This window comes from Cornus florida, unplaced genomic scaffold, assembly GCF_030987335.1.
Source record: "Cornus florida cultivar Cherokee Brave unplaced genomic scaffold, ASM3098733v1 CherokeeBrave_3.0.0_Hap2_Chr09, whole genome shotgun sequence".
Classification (NCBI taxonomy): Eukaryota; Viridiplantae; Streptophyta; class Magnoliopsida; order Cornales; family Cornaceae; genus Cornus; species Cornus florida.
The window spans coordinates 67,346,966-67,359,034 of NW_026775579.1; the positions used below are offsets into that span (position 1 = coordinate 67,346,966).

The following is a 12,069-nucleotide window of genomic DNA, read 5'->3' on the forward strand; positions in this document are numbered from 1 at the left end:
TAATTCACGAACTTCTATACATTAGTGCTTAATCTCTTGTCAATCCAGTCTCAAGAGGGTAACAGAGTTCCACAAACTAAACCCGAATCATCTCAGAAGTTCCTAAAGATGAGGAATTTGTAGGAATTTAGGAAGCAAAAGAAAAAAAGAAGCCAAATCAGATCTGCGAAAGGACAATTAAGAAGTACTCAGTGAATCGAATTCCAAATTCACTATTGGAAGAAGCACCTACAGAATTTAGACAACTTCATTTCGGGGCACTGACATGCATGAGTTATTCAATTGAAAACATGGAAACAAAAGAAAATGTTCAATTAAACTCATTTGAAATGAGACAGCCAGGTGGAAAATTAATCCATGTTTTTCAAAGTAGTACACTATATGGATACAAAAAAAAAAAAAAGTAATGAATACCTAGTACCTACTTACCTGCCATGTTATGCCGCAAAGTCCTTTGGAAAAAAGATTCAGTCTCAGCCTGCCTCTAGGTATTAAATCATGAAATCACAAACGATGCCATGATCTTAAGCACATATTTCTGCTTGCAATGACGCCTTGTTAACCACGAATAATTCACCAACTTCATCTGAATAAGGGAGTACATATTTCTCAAAGAACTTCTTATCAGTGATCTTGCATACATGCCCCAAACTCGGCTTTTTAAGAAGCAAATTCCTGCTTTCCAAAACCTCCAGAACTCTTAGCCGTGGCTTAAGCCTATTCTCAATACTGCGACCAAGTAAGTCTGGGTTTTTAACAACATATGAGATATCACATTTGCCTGAGCTAAGTAAAAGCTGTGTTGTTGCCTTAATTTTCCTCACCGACAGAGAAAATAACTGAGGTTGTCTCCTAAAAATTGACAAAATGTCATCTTCCGAAAATCCCAAACTCTTAAAGACCTCCAATTTCAACTCCCAATTCTCTATAGTCATAGAACTAATAGCCCGAATCGCAGGAAGAAACATCTTAGAGTTCCTGTCAAAGCCCAGCTCATCAACCCTCCTGACTAGTTCTCTAACTCTCGTCGGTCTATTCGTGAAAAATGTTGGGGTGTTATAGACACATTGAGTTATTTGCGACGAACTAATGCCACAGCTCTTCAGAAATTCAATATTGGGTATCATAGTTTTCGCCAAATCACACCTCAAAAACCGTCCAGATTTCTTCAAAACCCTAGACACATCATCCATATTTGAACCCAAAAGACTCTTCAATGTTAAAATCAATGGGCCAAGCTGATTATCAACGCTACGAGTTAGAATCAGAGGGTCAGACGAAACAATTTGCACAATATCGCTAGAATAAATACCCAAGTCTTGAAAAAACTTGAATTTGGGTTTGATGGAAAGCTCAAGATTTGCAGAGAGAAGTTGAGGCGCGTGTTTGATGACACGCTCGAGATTGGTATCCGAAAAACCACTTTCCTGGAGAAATGACAGAATCGAATCGATCTTTTCAGGCCTTTTCAAATTGGGGCTTCTTGGAGAGGAAGAGACTTTCGAAGCAGTTTCAGGAGAAAATTTGTGTCTCTCAATCAAGTAATCAGCTACCGGATTGGGGCTTTTTGGAGAGGAAGAGAAGAAGAGGAGAGAGAAAATAGAGATTGGGGTTTTGTTGAGATGTGAAGAATTCTTCAGAGAAAGTGAGATGAGACTTTTGCAGATATAAATAGTCCTCATTTCTTGAAGATACATACACATATGATATGCTATCAATCAAAGCGAAGAGTGTAGAGATGAGTACTTCTTGCTGTAAAGTGTGGAGCTTCGTAGATTTACAGTGATTCGATTTTCTCTCTCTATCACACACTCAGGTTCTGAGAGTGTTTGAATGAGGAACCGTGTGCCCTAACCCTAGTTGTTCAGCTTTACAACTTGAGGTTTAGGGAATTAAGCCCAAATCGACAATGGTATGAAAGTCCTAGCCCAATAATTAGGTGGCCTGGTGCACAAACTGTGTCAAGCTCTACCACGGCCCAAATTTGAAAAAAAAAAGTTGAAACAGAAAAACAAAAACATTTCCTATTCGCCTCCAAAATCAAAGAATCCGATTCTATCGGTACACATTTGTATACATTTTATATACAAATAAATTTAAAATATTGTACCATACAACACTGTTAATTCAACTTAACATATTTCACAAGTTTTGTATTCTCAAAGTAAATGTGCTTAGTTTGTCAATGCTGAATAGGATTTTTGGAAATGTTTATAGCACTTGTGTTATCACATTTTATAGGAATGTGATTGAAAGGAAGTCTAAAAACCTGAAGTTGATGCTTTATATATATAGTTTGAGCACAGAAACTCCCTGTAAGATATTCAGTTATATAGTTTGAGCACAGAAACTCTTATTGAATAAAAATTAAAGGTGTGTTTCATCCTAATTGATTGAAGAGAGAAGGACATCCCGTAGGCACGGACCCAACTAGATTTTTTATATTTTTATTTTATAATTCAAATTTTTTTAAATTTATGAAGATACCCCCACTAAAATTACAATTCGCCTCACTGGATTTTTTATTTTTTCTTTACGTTTTATACTTCAAATGTTTAAGAATTTATGAAGATGCCTTCATTAAAATTACATTTCGCTCCCACTACATATATATATTTTAATACATTTTATACTTTAAATTTTTGAAAATTTATGAAGAAAACCCATTAAATTACAAAAATAGACCCACCATATAAATTTGCCCCCACAATTTAAAGGACCCCCCAACTTCCCCCCCCAAAAAAAAAAAAAAATTTTGAGTCTGTCACTGACCCCAGTAACAAGTTTGCCATCAGTGCTTCCAAATAAAAGAAGAGATACAAAATGATCGGATTTATGACACCCCAACTTCCGTTAAACCCGAAGAGAAAAGAAAAATAGTGAGATCTCAACGAGCCCTAAATTCTAGATCAAGTTTAGAGATTGGCATAGAAAAGGGGGGGGAAAAAAAGTTATTTTTTCAGGTAGCCTCCATGATCCCTGGTCACTCATCTAGTGTTGCTCTTGGTATGATTTTGATTATGCAATAAATTTGATGATGATTCATATAGCTCATATTTACATCAGCATATGAGCAACTAATCACTGACTTCTTCTATATATATATATATATATAACTTTAATAACTAGATAAGTTTCACTTTCTAAATGCTAGTGAAATGTAAAGCGATTTGAGGCTGCTAATCTCTTCATTTAATAGTTTATATTGTTTTATATCTTTTTATATCTATTGCATTTTGGCATTTATAAAGTCTATTAACAAATAAGAGGGAAAAAAAAAAGTGTTTTAAAAAGTAAAACTGCCGAATTATTTTAGCATTGACATTATTGCTGATTAAATTTAATCTTAGAAGAAACAAATACAAACTTCATATTTAACTTAGGTTAATGATATCTTTTATTTTTTTGGATTACACCCAAAACTTACAAATTAGCAATGCATTGCTAGAATTGCTAAGCCCATGTTAAACCCTTTTTCACAATTATTAAAGTAAATGTCATTACTGTCTGCTCTTTATTTTATTTTTCACAAAAAGATAAATCATTTATGGCTCATTACCAAATAGAAAAAGGAAATTGGAAAATATTTCCGCTGCTGTGATTTGAACACGGGATTTCAAAAATGCTAAAATTTCCAATGGGCTACAACGGATCTCATGTTATTCATTCTGCATTTTATGGAATTTATATTACAAGAATGAAATTCTCTTTCAGTCCCTACCCATGAACTCTCTTAAGATACGCCAACTTATTTGTGCCTGGGTGATTTTATAATTTGCTCAATTGGAGTGTTGGAAAAACTCACCTTTCCTTTGTTGTGTATTGTGGGAGTTAATTGGAACTTTGTAATTTTATATGAAATTGTCTGGTCTCTACAAAAATCAAAGTGATTGTAATTTTAAATACTTATAGTTGATCTACTAGTTAAACCAAAATCAACAAATTCGGATCATATCAATACACCTTTGTGTATTGGATTTTGTCTACGAATGAATCAAAAGTGCAATATCATACAACACCATTAAATTGAAGATGTAAGGAGAAAAAGATGTCACATTGTTGCAACTCAATATAAATATATTCCTTCAGTATTACATTCTCGGCGTAATGTGTTAACATCCTTAATTTAAGACTTAATTTTTAAGTCATTCAGAGCACTGGAGAAAATCCTAATTATTTTATCAAACTCTTTATATACATATACATATATATGTGTGTATTGTCAGGGCCTTCTGCAAATGAACCAAAATTGACTCAATATAATTTGAGATCTAATTCAATAAATTTAGAAGTGGTCTTTTAATATTTACTACAGTATATTAATATAGATCATAGTTAATAATTTTTAATTAAAATCACCCTACTTGCTTTTAGATGACTTGGTCATTTGTTTAATTTTCACCTCCATTATTTGTTATATGTTGATTGTTAACACGACTCATTTTGAATAATGTATTACTACTTAATAGTTCAAGTTTTTGGGTCTTTACCTTGAATATTTAAGAACCTAAACTTGACTAAAAAATCTCCTTAAGGTGACACCAAAAATTGTGAGTATGTCTTCGGAATAAAAAAGAAGAAAACTCTGAGATTTTTAAAGAATAAATAATCTGAAAATAAATAGTCCTGCCAACGTGTTAGAAAGCATACCAAACTACGACTACTTCAATTAGTGTCAAAACTTGGCTGATTTTGAGACTTCTCAATCTTTCGCATAATTTCAAAGGGCGTTATAAGAATGTCTTTAAACCAAGGGAAGTACAAAAAATAAAAATAAAAAAATAAAAAATAAAAAAACCTCAACTATTAACCACAAATAACATCCTTGAAGTACAAATTGCCCCAATACACTATGAAATTGTTGCATTTAAGGATAAAGAAGACTTTTCCGATCAACTTTCATAGCCGGAAATTGCTAAAGACATTTTGCCCTTCAATAAAACCACGTAGTTTCATCAATTACCAATTAAGTGGATGGATATGGGGATAAGAAATCTTAATAGCCAATCAACATGCGACAACTCATCAACTTTATTTTTTTTATTTTTTATTTTCTTTTCAAAACCCCATAAGGCGCACACACATATTATTCTCTTTCACGGCTTATAACCTTATCTTGCGCCTTAATTGGATTCATCCAAACATGTGTTTATCAACGGGTCAATGGCCTAGCGATACCAGACTCCTATTTTTCAAAAGAAGGTAAGGAATTCGAACCTCGATGGAGACATGCATATGTAAGTACCAATTGAAAAAAAAAAAAGTTGGTTTCAAATATGATGGAGTATGTATTTGTCAAGGTTCGGTTTCATCACCCTTCGAATTGAAGAAGAGGAGAGGAAATTGTAATGTTACTTAGATGGAAAGAGAATTAATTTATTTTTTTATCTGATTTGGTTCTCAATCGACATCCCATATATATATATGTATTCAATTTTTGGGTTGAGTTTTGAAGAGATGTCGTCGGACAAATTGGTTCTCAATCCTTATCAATTAGACATCCCTTCGAAACTTAGCCCAATCAGTCCGACGACATCCATTCAAAACTCAACCTAAATATTGAATATATATATAGGGTCAAGTGCAGAAAACACCCCTAAAGTATGCTTACAATGCATATCACATCCTTCACATGCAAAAAAATACCCCTAAAGTTTCAATTTGGTGCAATAAGTCCCTCTAACAAATTTAACTCTAAATTGATTAAATTACCTTTACTGAACCATTTTATAAAATATATAAAAATAAATAATTTTATAAAATGATTGAAAATGACGTTATTGGAGGACGCTGACAATTGACAAATAAAGATAAAAATAAAAAATAAAAAAAAAGAGTAAAGATGAAAATAAAAAATAAAAAACAAAAATAAATTATAAACTAAAGAACACAAAATTTTTCCAAACTCTAAAACCAGTGCACACTAATATTGGGATTTATTATTATTATTATTATTTTTTTTTTAACAGTGTCGGTACGAAAAAAAATAAAATAAAAAATTTAGTAGAAAAGAGTAAACTAAAATCTCAAAAAATTCAAATCTTTATTCGACAAATTCTCAAAGTTAAAAAAATAAATAAATAAAATAAAATAAATTTATGTAGAGATATATATATAAAGAAAAGTTTCAAAAAAAATAAAATAAAAATAAGATAACGTACACATAACACTCCTATACTATGATATTAGTAGCATATATATTTCCTTGGACATTTTCGAAATAGTAAAAGGGCAAAACGAGTCTGTTCGACATCCCTTCAAAACTCAACCCAAATATTAAATATATATATATATATATATATATATATATATATATATATTGGTCAAGTGCAGAAAACATCCCTAAAGTATACTTACAATGCATATCACATCATTCACATGCAAGAAAACACCCTTAAAGTTTTAATTTTGTGCAAATAAGTCCCTCTGACAAATTTAAACACTAAATTGACTAAATTACCCGTACGGAACCATTTTCTAAAATATATAAAAATAAATAATTTTGTAATATGATAAAAAAATGACACTATTGGAAGATGCCCCCAGCATTTCTCGTGCAAAAAAACACCTCTAAAGTTTCAAGCTGGTGCAAATAGATCTCTCTAGCAAATTTAACCATAAGTTGATTAAATTACCCTTACTGAACCATTTTATAAAATATATAAAAATAAATAATTTTATAAAATGATCGAAAATGACATTATGGGAGGACGCCGACAATTGACAAATAAAGATAAAAATAAAAGTATAAAAGAAAAGTAAAGATGAAAATAAAAAATAAAAAACAAAAATAAAGTGTAGACTAAAGAAAACAAAAAATTTCCAAACTCCAAAACCAGTGCGCACTAATATTGGGATTATTATTATTATTATTGTTATTTGTTTAACAGTGTTGGTACGGAAAAAATAAAATAAAATAAAATAAAAAATTTAGTAGAAAAGAGTAAACTGAAATCTCAAAAAATTCAAATCCTTATTCTACAAATGCTCAAAGTTAAATATAAATATATATATATATATATATATATATATATATATATATATAATAAAATTGTGTAGAGATGTATATAAAATAAAAAGTTTCAAAAAAAATAAAATAAAAATAAAATAACATGCACATAATACCCCTATACTATGATATTAGTAGCATATATATTCCCTTGGACATTTTCAGAAAAGTAAAAGGATAAAACGAGTATTACAGTACTAATTTATGTCAGATGGGATATTTTTGTACAATGTGAAAAGATTAGGGGTACTTTTTGCACACTTTTTCAAATAAGGGGTAAAAGTGTCACGCGAAGTATATTTTAGGGATGCTTTCTGCTCTTGTGTATATATATAAACTGACAAATAGAGATAACTATAGAGAGAGGTAGATAGAGTTCAATTCTTTAGTTGAGCCAGATGAGGAATATGAGACAGAGAGATTTTGGGGAAGATATATATAAACGCTAGGGCAAGGGATAAGGCTAGGGCTTGTTTGGATTGGTACTGGGTCCAACAGTAATAGAAGGGCAATATTGTTTTTTAACCTTTCACAAGGTTTGTATGGTCATTTAATTAAATTTGAATTGTCACGTGGCATGAGTTCAAAATTCATCAGCCGGTCTCAGACTGGGCAAATTGCAACCAAAGTGCCAAGTTCAGGTGGTTTTTTGCCATTTTAGTAGTCCCAAGGGGTTTAATTGCAAAAAGGCCAATAGTTTAAGGGGTATTTTTTGCACTTTACCCATAAATCGAAGAAATTTTCAAAAAGTTCTGGAACAATTGTGTAGTTTTTTTTAAAAGTAAAATTTGATTTAGGCAAAAAACCAACCCTTCGGACACTTCTATAAGAATTCGGAAGCACTTCAACAGCATTTTCACATAGCTCACTTCAAACAGCATTTTCACATAGCTCACGACCCTTTTAAATTTTTGAGTAATAAAAATATGACAACAAACATTAAAATGCAAAAAATATTATTACGAAGACACACACATAGAAAACAGTTCTGTCACTATAACAAACTAGTGGGTCCTAAAGGTCACACCGATGTGATAAACACTTTTGTCGATAAATTTATGATATATGTTTACTCCTCTATTCCAATTTAAGTGTTATTTATGGAGAATAGTAATTTTTAAAGGGACATATATGACATGCATTGTCTATTTAAAAAATTACTAACTTGTCATTTTAAATTTTGAATATTCAGTTTGAAATTAAGGGTGACAAATGGGCGGGTTGGATCAGATTTAGATTGAGTTAAAAATGGACGGGTCAATATGAGTCAAGACCCATATTCAACCAGTTCTGTGGACAGGTTGAATATAGGCAGGGTCAACCCGTTATGACCCGCTAACTCATTAACTATTATTTTCTATTTTATTTTTATTTTTAAATTTTAAAATTTTTTTTTATTAAATGTTAACATGATTTAATATATATTATATATTTGATTATTGATCACGTGTGTCTTAAGAAAACGCAACTTAATTATTTCAAAAATAAAATAAAACTTAACTGTGGAAGTAATATGCATTAATATTGGGAGGTACAAGTACAACACATTATATTTTCAACTTCAAAATTTTCAAACAATACATTGTAATCTATATATTCTTTACTTTGAGAAAAAGTGATAAATAATTAAAATTTCTCTATTTTCACATTGGCCGATCCATTCTTTTGAGAGAAATATGCACACCGTAGAAAATTGAAGCATATTATTTATATGGGAGTGTTACTTGGCATTATTACTGATGAAAACAATGTTTTAAGGTAAAAATGAAAAAGAAAAAAAGAACATAGGGACAATAAAAATCATATTATTTTATATTGCTCTGATGACGCATACTTGATGATTGTAAGAATGGTAATCAGGTGGTACAATGGAAGGTCAATGTAGAGGTCAATAGAGATTGGTTGTGATAAAATAGGTTCTTTGTCATTCGTGACGATGGCACAACTTATCTAAAACATGCATTAATTTAATTTAAAAGTTTACATCTTTTTATATTCTACTGTAGTTTATCTACTATTTTTGTCAATAATTTAATGTAACGATTATAATCCATTCCAAGATTTCTTCATGCATTTTAATTAATAATTAATGATTATTGAGCTTTTGTGGCTGAGAACTAATATACACCCACCGATTTATGGCATCATCATCTGTATAATGAAAGTCAAGAGTTCACATCCATGGGTGTGAATTGAATCCAGTTCAAAAGGTCAATTTCACATTTTTTTGTTCTTTTTCTCATGATGTAATTATTTTTTCATACTGCTATAAATACAATATAATAGTAATTTTTTATTTTTTTAAAATTTATTTATTTATTAATTAAAAATTTTAAATTATTTTTTATTTTTAAATTATTTTTTTTCGAAAGGTTTTAAAATTTGTTATTTTTTAAAATTATTTTTTAATTATTTTAGAATAAGTTTATAAAGAGAGAAACTTAGAGAGAGAATTGATAAGAGACAAATTTGGAGAGAGGATTATGATAAAGAGAATTTTAGAAAGAGAAACTTATTCTAAGTGATTAAGTGATTAAAAATTACTCAACCCATCTTGACCCTCAAATTAAAATGATTCACCCATAACTATTAAAAGACGGGCGGATATGGGGGTTGATAGTTTCTGACCCATTTTGCTATCCCTACTTGAAATTTTAAACTCAAAGGACATATATGAAAAGATGTGAAATATATTATTTGAAAAATGATAGTGGACTATTTGGGACAGACAAAAAAGAAAAACATGAATAGAGGGAGTATCATTTTCCTTGTTAGTATTATTATACAGAAAATATTATTATGAACATACATGTGAGGCGACACTTTTGTTTAATGGTTCAAAATTTTATAGCCTAATGGATATCTAATTCACATAATGAGACTCCGTCACCGTGAACATGTATGTTCCGTGACACCAAAATCAAAACATGATAAGGTAGACACGAATCACACTAGTACTAAAATTTTGAAATAGTAATTAAAATACATAAAGTTTTATGATGTCCATATTTCTAATATAATTTTGTAAATTTAGATTGTTTACTTGGTCAATTATTGAGATTAATCTATGAAATGTCACACACAGAATATCAGTTTAATAGAGTAATGCTATCAGGTAATAAATTAAAAAAATTTAAATGATCCAATGTTGAAATTAGAGGGCTCTAATTTGTAAATTTGGGCCAGTTCATAAATTACAATTCTTTTGGGTGGGCATGAAATTTATTAGCTCCATGCATGCAAAATGAACCAACTTGGGGTTGCAATAAAATATGAATAATTTTACTTTCAGGAGAGTAAATAAATTTCATAACATAAAAGTGATAAAATAGATACAATTAGAAAGCAGAACAATCAACAAGGCAAGAAAAGGAACAAGAAACAAAAAATGAATCTACTAAACAAAAATTAATCCATGTTTTTCAGAGTAGCACACCATATGGATACAAGATAGCAAAAGAGTACCTATTTGCCTGCCATGTTTTTCAAAGTAGTGCACCATATGGTACAAGAATGAAAAATTATGAATATCTAGCGCAAAAGAGTATACTTACATGCCATGCTATACCAAGTCATTTGCTTTTCGAAAAAAACAGATTCAATCATGAAGTGCCAAAGGATGTGATGATCTTAAGCACATATTTATGCTTTCGATGAGGCCTTCTTAAACACAAATAATTCGCCAACTTCATTTGAATATGGGAGTACATATTTCTCAAAAAACTTCCTCTCAGTGATCCTGCATACAGTCCCCAAACTAGGCTTGTTAAGAAGCAAATTCCTGCTTTCCAAAACCTCCACAACTCTTAGCCGTGGCTTAAGCCTATTCTCAACACTATAACCAAGTAAGTCTGGGTAATTAACAACATATGAGATATCACATTTGCCCGTGCTAAGCAAAAGCTGTGTTGTCTCCTTAATTTTCCTCTCTGACTGAGCAAATACCTGAGGATGTCTCCTAAAAACTGACAAAATGTCATCTTCCGAAAACCCCAAACTCTTAAACACCTCCAATTTCAACTCCCAATTCTCTTTAGTCATCCAACTAATTGCCAGAATCGCATGAAGAAACATCTTAGACTTCCTGTCAAACCCAATCTCATCAACCCTCTTCACTAATTCTCTAACTCTCGTCGGTTTATTCGAGAAAAATGTTGGGGTATTATAGACACATCGTGTTATTTGCGACGAACTAATGCCACAGCTCTTCAAAAATTCAATATTGGGTATCATAGTTTTCGCCATATCATACCTGAAAAACCACCCAGATTTCTTTAAAACCCTAGACACATCCATATTTGAAACCAAAACACTCTTCAATGCTAAAATCGATGGGCCAAGATGACTTTCAACGCTACGAGTTAGAATCAGAGGGTCAGACGAAACAATTTGCACAATACCGCTAGAAGAAATACCCAAGTCTTGAAAAAACTTGAATTTGGGTTTGATGGAAAGCTCAAGATTTGCAGAGAGAAGTTGAGGCGCGTGTTTGATGACACGCTCGACATTGGTATCCGAAAAACCACTTTCCTGCAAAAATGACAGAATCGAATCGATCTTTTCAGGCCTTTTCAGATTGGGGCTTCTTGGAGAGGAAGAGACTTTCGAAGCAGTTTCAAGAGAAAATTTGTGTCTCTCAATCAAGTAATCAGCCACCGCATTGGGGCTTTTTGGAGAGGAAGAGAAGAAGAGGAGAGAGAAAAGAGAGATTGGGGTTTTGTTGAGATGTGAAGAATTGTTGAGAGAGAGTGATATGAGACTTTTGCAGATATATATAGTCCTCATTTCTTGAAGATACATACACATATAATATGCTATCAATCAAAGCGAAGAGTGTAGAGATGAGTACTTGCCTGTAAAGTATGGAGCTTCATAGATTTGCAGTGATCTACTGATCTCTCTCTCTCTCTCTCTCTCTCTGATTCTCAAAGAGTGTTTGAATGCTGAACAGTGTGCCCGAAACCTAGTTCGATCTCGGTAAGTTAGGCTCATTTCCAAATAAAAAAGAAATTATTGTCCCTTTAGCTGACTGGGGTGTTAGAGGTAAAGCCCAATGGAAA

General features: G+C 31.5%; 2 protein-coding genes across 2 annotated transcripts; both read right to left on the reverse strand.

Moving 5' to 3' along the window:
• Window positions 1–293: 293 nt before the first annotated feature.
• On the reverse strand, window positions 294–2,020 carry LOC132274210 (transcription termination factor MTERF2, chloroplastic-like). The gene has a single exon (XM_059775434.1). The coding sequence runs from the start codon at window positions 1,701–1,703 to the stop codon at window positions 525–527; it is 1,179 nt and encodes a 392-aa protein (XP_059631417.1). The 5' UTR covers window positions 1,704–2,020; the 3' UTR covers window positions 294–524.
• An 8,631-nt stretch (window positions 2,021–10,651) lies between these two features.
• Window positions 10,652–11,794, reverse strand: LOC132272759 (transcription termination factor MTERF8, chloroplastic-like). Its single transcript, XM_059773853.1, has one exon. It carries the CDS (start codon window positions 11,792–11,794, stop codon window positions 10,652–10,654), a length of 1,143 nt encoding a protein of 380 aa, XP_059629836.1.
• Between the last annotated feature and the right edge of the window lie 275 nt (window positions 11,795–12,069).